This window comes from Microcaecilia unicolor, chromosome 5 (assembly GCF_901765095.1).
Source record: "Microcaecilia unicolor chromosome 5, aMicUni1.1, whole genome shotgun sequence".
In the NCBI taxonomy this organism is placed as follows: domain Eukaryota; kingdom Metazoa; phylum Chordata; class Amphibia; order Gymnophiona; family Siphonopidae; genus Microcaecilia; species Microcaecilia unicolor.
Window position 1 is genome coordinate 340,946,651 of NC_044035.1, and position 12,841 is coordinate 340,959,491.

The 12,841-nt window shown below is 44.5% G+C and overlaps 1 protein-coding gene across 1 annotated transcript in view; it reads left to right on the forward strand.

Annotated features, from left to right (window-relative positions):
* GAN (gigaxonin) overlaps nucleotides 1–12,506 on the forward strand; it is a 127,518-nt gene extending 115,012 nt beyond the window's left edge. The window contains exons 10-11 of the mRNA XM_030202656.1: nucleotides 1,667–1,776; nucleotides 12,165–12,506. Of these exons, the coding sequence (XP_030058516.1) occupies nucleotides 1,667–1,776; nucleotides 12,165–12,346 (292 nt within the window). The 3' untranslated portion in view covers nucleotides 12,347–12,506. The remainder of the gene's footprint in view (nucleotides 1–1,666; nucleotides 1,777–12,164) is intronic.
* Nucleotides 12,507–12,841: the final 335 nt, after the last annotated feature.

Below are 12,841 nucleotides of genomic sequence, written 5' to 3' on the forward strand. Positions count from 1 at the left end.
GAGGGCATTCCAAGCATCCACCACCCTCTCCGTGAAAAAATACTTCCTGACATTTTTCTTAAGTCTGCCCCTCTTCAATCTCATTTCATGCCCTCTCGTTCTACCGCCTTCCCATCTCCGGAAAAGGTTCGTTTGCAGATTAATACCTTTTTGAAATATTTGAACGTCTGTATCATATCACAAAATAAGAGTTAGTGGAATTTGAACCCGAATCCCTGGGTTCACAGTCTACTGCACTAACCACTAGGCTACCCCTCCGCTTTGCAATGATGTCTGTGTAGCCATTTTCGAAGAATTCTGCCATGCAGACTTCTATGTCCCTCGTTTTCCCCCGTTCATAATTTGGACGTTCCAGTTTGTAAAGGGGATGTTCATTCCATTCGAACGTCCTTGTGGAACGTTCTGACTTGGATGTCCTTTCAAAAATGCCCCTCCATGAGATTATTTTATCAAGCTACATTGATGTGGAATTCTTTTCCTTTGCATATTAGATTGGAAAGTAAATATTTACATTTTCCACAGGAAATTGAAGACTTACTAGTTTGGAAAATTTTTCTCTGGTTGTTCATTATTTTATATTTTATGAATATCTGTCTTAGTATTGTATATCTTAGTAATGGCTAGTTTATTGTGATTGTGTATAACCAGTCTTGGCGTTCTATGGATATAAGAATAAATATTGTGGGGTGGAGAAGGATGTGGAGGCGTAAAAGTTAATTGAGGTGGGTACATGGCTAGAAGCTCACTTAGGGCGCCTAATAACCTTGCAATGGCTCTGAGCATTGATCATGATAATTTGAATCCAAGCCTCCATGAAGCTGTAATTTTTCTTTTCCTGCATTATGGTAAAGGCCAGTAATATGGTACCTTAGCATCTTCTTTCGCATTATTATACTGCCTGTTGGTGCCACTTTAATCAACTTGGGAGTTTTATACCTTGGGAGTGGGAGAGTAGAGAAGTAGCATAATGGTTAGTTTAGTGCAGTGGGCTGAGAACCAGGGGAACTGGGTTCAGTTACCAATGTGCTCCTTGTGACCTTAGGCAAGTCACCTAACCCTCCGTTGCCCCAGGTACAAAGCTTGGGGGTCCTTTTTACTAAGGTGTGTTGAAAAATGGCCTGTGCTAGTGTAGGCACATGCTTTGGACGCGCGCAGATCCATTTTTCAGCGAACGTTCGCCGAAAATGGACGTGCGGCAAAATGAAAATTGGCGAGCATCCATTTTGGGTCTGAGTCCTTACCGCCACCCATTCACTTAGCAGTAAGGTCTCACGCGTTAACCGGGAAATAACCGTCAACGTGCGTACAATGCCGATTACTACCTGGTTAGCGCCGCGCCCCGGAAAATAGCTGGGCAGTAGTTCAAAATTGACACGCATTGGACGTGCATACGTGCCTACGCGGCTTAGTAAAAGGGCCCCTTAGATTGTGAGTCCAGAACGGACAGAGAAAGTACCTGCACAGAATATGTAAACCGCTTTGGTTATACCTAGATTGTAAGCCCTCTGGGGACAGAGAAATACCTAGTGTAACTCACCTTGAGCTACTACTGAAAATGAGCTAAATCCAAATGTAAATAAATAAATCAAACATAAACTAGAAATGTGATGGAGCAGTTTGTGATAGTCATTGAACTATCTTTTGCTATACTTTTCTTTTTCTACAGGTGGATCTATCTGAATGATCAGAATTTATGCATCCCCACCAGCTCTTCTTTTGTGTATGGCGCTGTTCCAATTGGGGCCAGTATCTATGTGATTGGCGATCTCGATACAGGTTAGACGGGAATGAAGTAACTCTTGATACTTAGTCCTTTTCTATAGTTTTTATTTGTTACAGTTCTTGTTCTATTTGCTTTAAAAAAAATATGTGTATATATATATGATGGAAAATTGCTCAGTTTGAAATCTTTCACCAAGAGCATTTAGCAATAAACAGCCTGATTCTATATGTCGCGCCCAAATCCAAGTGTATTCTATTACAGCGCAAGGTAACTTAATTGGCTTAATAATCTAATCCGTGTTTTTACAGCACTTAACAAGCAATAATGAGCACTAATCTACTATAATAAAACTCACCCTCAACGTTCTGAAGACAACGTTCTGAAGTCACTCAGTCACTCCCTGAAGGGTTCATGGATTCATGGTGGTGAAGCCACAACACTGACCATGTCTCTCTGCCCCGCCCTCGCATGACGGACCAATCAGAAAAAACAACCTCAACATTCTGAAACACAAAGGACCATCACAACACTGTTCCCAGGCAACACTAGGCAATGTAAGACGGACCAATCAGAGGAAACTACGTGACAATAAGGGAGGAGCATTCCCCAGCAGAATGGCTCATTATCTGTGCAGCACGGAGAGCATAGAACCACCGCTGGAACGAGAGAAGAATATTCCTGCTGTGGGTATGTGCAAAAATAGACCGGCACAGCGCATCCCACAACCCCCAAGCAAAAAAACAAAACAAAAAAAGACACACATCAACAACCTGCACACACACCGCACCCTCACACACACACACAAAGTAACTCTGTGACACATACACACACACACAAAAAAAGCAACATGCTAGCGCCCGTTTCATTGGTTTCGGAAACGGGCCTTTTTTACTAGTTGGCAATAATTAGAATTTATGCACATAACTCACTAAGCGTATTTTATAACGCACAGCGCCTAAATTCTAATAGGCAGAGCCAAAAAGGGGCGTGGTTATGGGCAGGGAAATGGGCATTCCAAAATTTATATGCACTGTCGTAGAATATGCTCCTCTGCGCCTTAATCTACACGCCAGTATTTATGTCACATCTTTGATGTAAATGGATGTGCGTATTCTAGGTACTAGGATATCAACTAAGCATATTCTGTATACCGCGCCGCTTATAGAATACGCTTAGGTGGAAGTCTATTCCGTGCGGAATTTTTAGGCGCCCTATATAGAATCTAGCCCAAAGGAGGTAATTTTCTAAAGGTTTTTGTGTATGTAAATCCTGTTTTACCCATGGAAAAGGCCTTTTATAAAGTTGTGTGGCATTATGTTTATGGATGTGCATTTATGGTTTATTAGAGCTTGATATACCGCCTTACCGAACTAGTAGTTCACAACATTTTACAAAACAAAAACAATACATACATCAAAGTCAGGAAAAGGAACTACAAAATTTAGACAGGAAAGATGAAACAATCATTCCAATTTCGTAAAAACCTTTGGGTTATGGGAAATAATAAACTGAGAGGCAGAATGAAACAGTCAAACTTTAAATCAGGAAGAAAAACCCTTCTGAAAAGCCAGGTCTTCAGTAAAAGTTTTAAATGATTGCTCTGGACAAATGGAAAGGGGAAGAGAATTCTAGAAGAAAATAGAAAGCACGATGCCTAGTACTGTCCAGTTGTGCCTTTCTAGGACTGGGAGAACTAGACAAAAGTCGTTTAGAAAGCAAAGCAGACGAGAAGGAGAATAAGGCACAATGAGGTTAGAGAGATAAGAAGGAACACCCACTGTAAGAGCCTTGAAATAGAGAGTGACATGAGGATAAAGTTTATCCCTGTCCCTGCCCGTCCCCGCAGGTTCTGTCCCGTCCCCACTCTGTCCCCATCTGCAGAAGCCTCGAATAATTATAATTTTTTACTTAAATCTTTAAGTAGTAGTTATTAAAGTATAAAAGGAACAATATGTTGTTATTATTATTATTATTTGTTACATTTGTATCCTACATTTTCCCACCTATTTGCAGACTCAGTGTGGCTTACATAATACCGTAGAGGTGATCGCAAATATCGGTTTGAACAAATACAAAGTGAGGTTGAGGTAAAATTAGTTCTTATGTGAGTCGTAAGGAGGAAGAGATGTCCAGTATGAGCTTTGGTTTTGTTGTGCTGCTGGGTTAAGGCATTTACGTTGGATCGTTGGGGTATGCCTTTTTGAACAAGGTAGTTTTTAGTAGTTTCTGGAAGTTCAGGTGGTCATATGTTGTTCTCACGGCGTTTGGTATTGCGTTCCATGGCTGTGTGCTTATAAAGGAAAAGCTGGATGCATAGGTTCATTTTGTATTTGAGACCTTTGCAGCTTGGGTGATGGATATTTAGGTATCTTCGTGTTGATCTTGATGTGTTTCTGGTTGGTAGATCTATAAGGTCTGTCATGTATCCCGGGGCTTCTCCGTAGATGATTTTATGAACCAGGGTGCAGATTTTGAACGCAATACATTCTTTGGGAGCCAGTGTAGTTTTTCTCATAGGGGTTTGGCGCTTTCGAATCTCGTTTTTCCAAATATAAGCCTGGCTGCTGTGTTTTGAGCAGTTTGGAGTTTCTTTATGATTTGTTCTTTGCATCCCACATGAGATTCCGTTGCAGTAGTCCAGGTGGCTTAGTACCATAGATTGTACCAAGTTGCGAAATATTTCCCTTGGGGAAAAAAGGTTTCACTCGGTTTATGTAGTCAGTTAGTTGTTTAGTTACCATGCTTTCCGTCAGTTTGACTACAAGTGGGATTGATGCTACTGGGCGATAGTTGGTGATATCGTTTGTGCAACTACACCCTCTACCCTTCCAACCCCAACGGTAGCTGATTTCTACTACCCCAAGGAATCCTAATCCACCCTGTTAAAATGTCCAGGGGTACAAAATACAACCCATTCTGTATGCCTTAGATGGGAGATTTTTTAATCTGTGGACGAATAAGAAGTCAACAATCTCAGGATTCAGACTAGCTCTCCTGTGTTCCACAGTCCCTCTGCAATAGAAGATGTCTTCTTAGAAGATATGCTGGTAGCAGGAATACGCAAGATCCCCCATGCAAATTTTGCTAGTTGTGGCCAGCATGTTTGCTTGTTTTTCCAAAAAATCAAAATATCGTGGCAAGTCACTTAACCATCCATTGCCCCAGGTACAAATAAGTACCTGTATAGAATATGTAAGCCGCATTGAGCCTGCCATGAGTGGGAAAGCGCGGGGTACAAATGTAAAAAAAAATATATATATAAAAATAAAAAAAAAATCGTTGTAGGCCTCACTGAAACATAAATAATAGTCCAGTTCATTAACAGGCTTCAAAGTAGAAAATGACACAGGGACAAAGTTTGTCCCCGTCCGCACAAGCTCTGTCCCCATCCCCATCCCTGCGGTTATTTCAGGTCCCCATCCCCATGTCATTCTCTACCTTAAAAGTCAGAATGAGGAGCTTGTGAATAATACGTTGTTCCACAGGGAGCAAGGGGGTAACGTGATCAAACCTACGAGCGTGACAGAGAAGGCGGATAGCAGTGTTTTGGAGGGACTGAAGACATTTGAGATTGGCCCGGCTACAACCTGGGTAAGCGATGTCTCAGTAGTCCAGTCTGGTGACCAGTAGGGATAGGATAAGCGCATGAAAGGAAGTAGGGTTGAAGCATTTCCTAACAGGACGAAGTTGACACGAGATATAGAACCCTGATTTACACAGACCAGAATAAAAGAGAGATGTGAGTCCAGTGTAATACCTAAGTAACGGAAAGAATTAACCTTAGAGATGGAGATACCAAATAGATTCAGTGCAAGAGAGGGCATAGAGAGGCCTCCCATAAACCAACAGGCAACAGTTTTCTGGGGGTTCAAGACTAGTCTGTGAGCAGAGAACCAGGTGGAAACCTGATCCGGGCATTCCCATAAAGGACCAAATATCAGGCGAGGCAGGGTACATAGGAAAATTAGGAGAATGTCATCAGTGTAGAAATGGGTACCTTTTTACGAAAGCCTTTATAAAGTAAACTTAAAACAAATGCTTTTTTTTTTTTTACCTCACCCATAAGCACCAAATTAGAAAATCAGGCCCATAGAGGGGGAAGTGACGTCACCAGACAACATGGTCGCATAAGAGCTGAGCTCCCGATACCCCACAAGGAGAAATTAGCGATTTTGACCAACCTGACACTTAGCTGAGGAATTCACTACTAGCGAATGGCTTCCCGATCAACAGGAGCAGCAAAAACGACGAGTCAAGCACTGATTGTTACATTTGTACCCCGCGCTTTCCCACTCATGGCAGGCTCAATGCGGCTTACATGGGGCAATGGAGGGTTAAGAGACTTGCCCGGAGTCACAAGGAGCTGCCTGTGCCTGAAGTGGGAATCGAACTCAGTTCCTCAGGAGCAAAGTCCACCACCCTAACCACTAGGCCACTCCTCCACTGTTGATACTATTTGAGATTCTACATGGAATGTTGCTATTCCACTAGCAACATTCCAGGTAGAAGTCGGCCCTTGCAGATCACCAATGTGGCCGCGCAGGCTTCTGCTTCTGTGAGTCTGACGTCCTGCACGTACGTGCAGGACATCAGACTCACAGAAACAGAAGCCTGTGCAGCCTTCTACATGGAATGTTGCTAGTGGAATAGCAACATTCCAAGTAGAATCTCCAATAGTAGCAACATTCCATGTAGAATCTCCAATAGTATCTATTTTATTTTTGTTACATTTGTACCCTGCACTTTCCCACTCATGGCAGGCTCAATGCGGCTTACATGGGCCAATGGAGGGATAAGTGATTTGCCCAGAGTCACAAGGAGCTGCTTGTGCCGGGAATCGAATTCAGTTCCCCAGGACCAAAGTCCACCACCCTAACCACTAGGCCACTCCTCCCCAGCAGCATCGGGGGTAGATCTCTCCCACTTTGCCCTCTCGGGAGGAGAGGAGACGCCTCAAGACAAAATGGCCGAGGCCTGGAAACAACAAGCGGCGTCAGAGAACGCTCATGCGGTCTCGGAAGACACCTCATCGGAGCACTTGAAATCGAGTCAAGCTGAGGAGGAGCTCCCATCTGTGCTCCAAAACTGGCTGCAGGACATTAGCGCAGATATTAAAGCGCTGCGCTCGGAGGTAGCGACGCTAGGCACGGACCCGAGAGGCGAGATACATGAGCTAGGGTCCCGCTTAGAAGAAACAGAATTACAAGTGGATACCCACAGCGAGATAATAGGATCGCTGGAACAGCAGATCTCAAACTTACAAAAAGAACCTCAGGAAATGGGGCTGAAAGTTGAAGACCTTGAAAATAGAGGACGTCGCAATAATCTAAGATTCCGTGGCCTGCCAGAGACCCCTACCTACCAAAACAGAAAATCAGGCCCATAGGTGCCCTGTTCTGAAACATGCTCTGATTTAGCCTAGTCTTTTTGACAGGTGCCAGTTTTCAAACTATCAAGGGAGAGATGATTTTTTTTTTTTGATTTAGTATTTGTTATTTTATTTTGCGCACATGGCTTGCATTTTTGTATTGTATTTTAGCATCCTGTATACCCAGTAGGTCGGGAGTGCACGTTCCAACTTTCAGATCAAGCATGGTGAAGTGTTTGCTTTTCGCCATTCAGGGATTCAGTTTGCTGCCCGCCAGCTCACTCTGATGTGGTTTGGCCAGGCATCTTTGTAAACAGGCAAGTGATTAAAAACACAGCCAGGTTATTTCCCCGAAGTAATCCTTCTTACAGGAAGCCGGGTTTTAGGCACTTTGGGAAGGCCTTTCAGGAAAATAAACGGTCGAACTGAACAAGCGAGAGGGATTTGTTTTACTGTAGTAGTGACGCTTATAGCCCTGCTTATAATGTTACCATGATGTAATTAGATTTGTATAATTCTGTTTTGCCATTTCAAGGTTCTGATGTTCTAAGCTATTTATCTCTGGGTGGCAACACTTGCTACTTGGATAACTAGTGCTCACTGGACTCGGGCTGTGATTTTTCAGCGGTGCTATCCAGATAATACTGCTGAAAATCGAGTCTGACTACCTCGGCATCATTCGGATAGTGTAAGGCTGGTTCAGAGGTGGAAATAAGGCGAAGAACAACAAATAGATGTCCTCACTTGCACTGAATATCAGCAGTACCCGGATAACCTCTGGCGGTTACCTTCATTCCTGGGTGTTCAGCACCATTCACATAGGTGATACCCAGTGGCAATCCTAGCCTGCATGACACCCGGGGCGGATCGCCAATGCGCCCCCCCCCCCAGGTGCAGCGCGGTCCCCCCCCCCCCCCCCCCCGGGTACACGCCGCTGGGGGGGGGGGGTGCCTCGGCGCGCGCCTGTCAGCTGAGCTCGCTAACTTCGCTGCAGCTCCCTCTGCCCCGGCCGGAACAGGAAGTAACCTGTTCCGGGGCACAGGGAGCTGCAGCGAAGTTAGCGAACTCAGCTGACAGGCGTGCGCCGCGGCACCCCCCAGCAGCGTGCACCCGGGGCGGACCGCCCCCACCGCCCCCCCCCCCCCCCCCCCCCCCTTGGTACGCCACTGGTGATACCTATGTTTTACACCTAGTGGTTTTGCCCCTGACGCAGCCCTGCAAAGGGCCTGTGTCAGGCATCTGGTTCTTTTATCTATGGTAGTGAATAGAATCCTTTTAAATATAAGATCTTCTTCAGATCTACTTGTTTGCTTTTACCTCTTTTAAGGGCATGAAAGAACTCCGCCCTGTGCTGTTGCTGGTTTAAAATGGCTGCTGAGACTTCCCGTGGCCATTTTGAAATTGACAACTGCATAAGCAAGAGCAATCTCAAAATGGCTTCTGTGACCTCCTGCACTGGTATCGGCACCAGGCAGGAAAGAGCGGAAGTCTTTCCTGCCCCTGAAGAGGCCGCTAGATCACCAGGGCTTCTTAAGGGGCCCACTGATGTGGGGAACAGGGGGGTGGGGGGGGGGGGGCAAGCATGAAATGTTTGGTTCGGCTTCAGTTCCAGCCAAAACAGAGCCATGAATTTCGGCCACAGCTTTTGGTTTCTGCTTAAACCAAAACCAGAAAAGCAGGTTGATAATAACGGGGGAATTTCTGGTAAGGCCACAGTGACCTAGCTGGCTGGATGTTTGAATAGTGGCTTTGCTGGTTTTGAGATAGTTACAGGGTTTAGGGGGAGATGATGGGGAGAGAAGAGAGGCTGATGAGTGTAGGACTGGGTTTGGAAACCTTTATATACATCTGCATGCCAGAGAAGCAGAGAAGACGCTAACAAAAGCTGACTTGAATAAGAAGTGATATACATGATGGTGAGTTACTATGGCTGTCAGCTGGGTACCGCTGAGTTGCACTGGGGTGGGGGCCAGCCTATAAGGGAATTTCTCCCTTTTATGGCAATCTAGCCATATCTGGTGCATCCCAGGGTGCACTGCTTGGGGCTGGGTGCCACCATTTTCAGGATGATGGTGCCTGAGGAAGTGGGTACCACTGGGGATTTTTTTTTGTTTTAGTTAGAGGGAGGAAAGGGGTGCTGCTAGACACTAGTGAGTGAGGTGTTTTGTTTTGTTTTGTTTTTTTAATTGGGAGGGGTCGGGTGAATGGGAGGTGCCACTAGACAACAGAGTGTTTTTGTTTTGTTTGGGGGGGGGGGGTTCTGAGTCAAGGGAATGGAGGATGTCACTAAATACCAGTGTGTGGGGGTGACTTTAGACACCAGGGATAACTTTTTTTTTTGGGGGGGGGGGGGGGGTTGGGGCTGATGCAGATAAGTATCTGGGACAGGGTAGTTGGTTTGGGAGGAGAGGATGGGTGCTGGTACTCTGACCAACCTTTCTACGCTGCCCTGGATTTGATGTCATTTTTCCCACGGTAGCCTCGTGGTAAAAACATTTTTTTTTAAAATTGTGCATGCTTCGGGATAGCAAATTTACCACATTTGCATGTGGTGTGCAGTCAGAATTTCTGCATGTGGTGTGCGGTCAGGGTTTTTTGTGCAGTTAACACCCACAATGAACTTGTTTGTACTTTGCTATACACATTAAAACACTGTTAAACCCGGTTCAGGAAGCTTTCTGCATCAGCCTCTTAACGTTGTGAACCCTATGAGGACAGGGAAAATATGTAACTCGCCTTGGAAAAAGACATGAGCTAAATGCTTAGGAAACAAGTATCAGTTCAAGCTGCCCTTCTGTTGTCTTTCTCCTGTGAGTTTGACAGATCGATTGTGCTGAACACTTCCTTTAAAAAGAGTGCCTGTTTTGTGGTGAGGGGGTTAAAATATCGCCTGGTTTGGCACCGCTGCAGATTTACGTAGAAAAGCTTTTCATCGATTTAAAACCACAGGCACCTGCAGCTTGGGGCTAGCTTCTTTTTGAAGTTCCCCTGCAAGTGCATAATTAAGCTTCCTGATTCCAGTTTTGTTTTTGTATCAACCCAACTTTATTGATTGAGAGAGAGAGCTTAAGTAATGTTTCTTCTTCTGTGCTGGTGAAAGTGAGGGGTTTTTTTTTTTCCCTTTTTGGCCTAAGATAGAGCCAGGCTATTTGTGGATTGATTTTTCTAATTGCCTTTATTTTAGGAGGGTTTTCCCTTTCTCTATATCCCCATTATTGTGGACTTGTTTGTTACATTTTCCTGCTTGATGACGCTTTTCTGCATGTAAGACACTAAGGAGAGAGAGAGAGAGAGAGAAAAAAAATCTGCTCCCAAAAGCTAACAAGGGGCCCTGTTTACTAAGCCTCGTTAGAGGCACGCTACCGTTTTTAGCGCGCTCTAACACTGTAGACACCCATAGTAGGGTTACCATTTTTTGTCCCCCAAAAAGGAGGACACATGCCCCCGTCCCCCACACCCGCCCCGCCCCCTTTCACGCCCTCACTCCGCCCCCTATCACACACCCCGTCACCCCCCCTCCCCTTACCTTACTACTGCCCTGGTGGTCTAGTGACCTCTTAGGGGCAGGAAAGAGCCCCCTCTTTCCTGCCCGGAGCGCTGCCCTGCATGCATCCTTCCTGTTGGTGATCTCGGCGCCGATTCAAAATGGCCGCCGAGAGTTGAAGTCTCGCGAGGTCACTTCAACTCTCAAGGACATGTCAGGGTAAATCCGGACATATGGTAACCCTAGCCCATAGTATTCCTATGGGCGCCTATATGGTTAGCGTGCGCTAAAAATGCTAATGTACCTTAGTAAACAGGGCCCAAGATTTTGCTTATTTTATTTTCAAGTTTAAGAAAAAAAAAACAGTTTTACGTACGTTGCCAATTGGTGGTGGAAACTCTCTTAATGTGCCAAAGGAGTAAAAAGGAATGGGTGACGCCAGGCCTACAATTACTCAAGTTCCTGGTGTGTGTATTTATTTTTTACAGGGTTTTGTCTTGAGCTCTTCCTGGTCTGTCTCACTGTGTTGACTGATGTAATATGGCACAGTGGTCACTGTTCTGCAAGTGTCTCATGCCAACATCACAAATTAGTCTAAAAGCCATCTGAAAATGTTTCTGCGGTGATGAGGATGAGAGAACAATGACTGTGGGGCTAAGGCAGGTGGCGGGTTTAATCTTCTCCCTATGTTCTCTGATTGCACTGGTAAAAGACTATTTGGGGGGGGGGGGTGGGCTTTCAGGAATTCAAACTGTAAGCTATATTCTTTGTTCTACCTAGGATAATGATTTAATTTAATATAATTCCAAGTTTTTATATTCCACTTTATCCCCAAAGGTCCACAGTAGATTACAACAGAAAATAATAATCATATCAGTAAATATCTTAAAAAAATATATATCACAATGTATAAAAAAATACAGTAAAACAAAATGAGAGTACAATAAAGTTGGGATAATAGAATATAATCGAACTATCAAATATTTAAGTAAAAATGTCATCATAGCAGCAAAAGTTTAGATAAAAGCAAATAAAGCAACCAAATTATACATCAGGAAAAAAGATTAAATAAGAGTTTTAACATGGCAATGAAATTGAAAGTATGTAGCACTTCTTATTTCAATTGGAAGAGCATAAAGGAATCCTGTTCAGAAGGAATGGATCCTAAGGAGCTTAGCCGAGATTGGGTGGCAGAGCCGGTGGCGGGAGGCGGGGATAGTGCTGGGCAGACTTATACGGTCTGTACCAGAGCCAGTGGTGGGAGGTGGGGATAGTGCTGGGCAGACTTGTACAGTCTGTGCCCTGAAAATGACAGTTACAAATCAAGGTCAGATATACACAAAAAGTAGCACATATGAGTTTATCTTGTTGGGCAGACTGGATGGACCGTGCAGGTCTTTTTCTGCTGTCATCTACTATGTTACTATATTGCATTCCTGCACTGCCTAATAAGAAAGTAACGTCATCAGCTTTTCCTTGAAGTATGAGAAGCTAAAGAACAATTAAGCATCTGAGCATAATGATTGGTTATGATCCAGAAACACAAGATGCCGCATATATACAGCATTTTTGTTTCTGTTTTCTTTTAGGTACCAATTACGACTATGTCCGAGAATTTAAAAGGAGCACTGGAACCTGGCACCACACGAAACCTCTGTTACCCTCAGACCTCCGTCGCACAGGCTGCGCACCCCTGCGCATTGCGAACTGCAAGCTTTTCCGCTTGCAGCTTCAACAGGGCCTGTTTCGCATCCGGGTCCCCACACCATGAAGAGGCAGAAGCAAAGGAGGCTGCAAATCACAGATACCCAAGACCATTGCACCATATTGTAGCTCTCTCCGAAGGGAAACACAAAGACACTGTAGCTGAAATCCTGTGTGCTGTTCTTGGATATGGTAACACTTGATCCTTTCAGTACTGTAAGCCTGGAGCTGCTCTTGGGGGAGGGAAAGGGGATTTACTGTAAGAATAATATAAACACTGCTTTTGACTATCCACACATTTTACGAGAGATACAGGCAAACTTATAATGCAGAATATTAAGAGAAACAGATTTAGAAATGCTGAAGTGTGTTTTCCCTGAAAGCATTCGATAGTACGGTAGAGCGGATTGCCTTTTTATGCCGGAAAATCTTTCTGGTTGGATTTAGGAGAAGATGTACGCCAGTTGTTCATATCTGGCGTATCATCTCTCTAAGTGGCCGTCCACATGCAGTCCACTCCTCCACAATTTTTTATTTCGTAGAGATTGAGAGAAAACAGTTA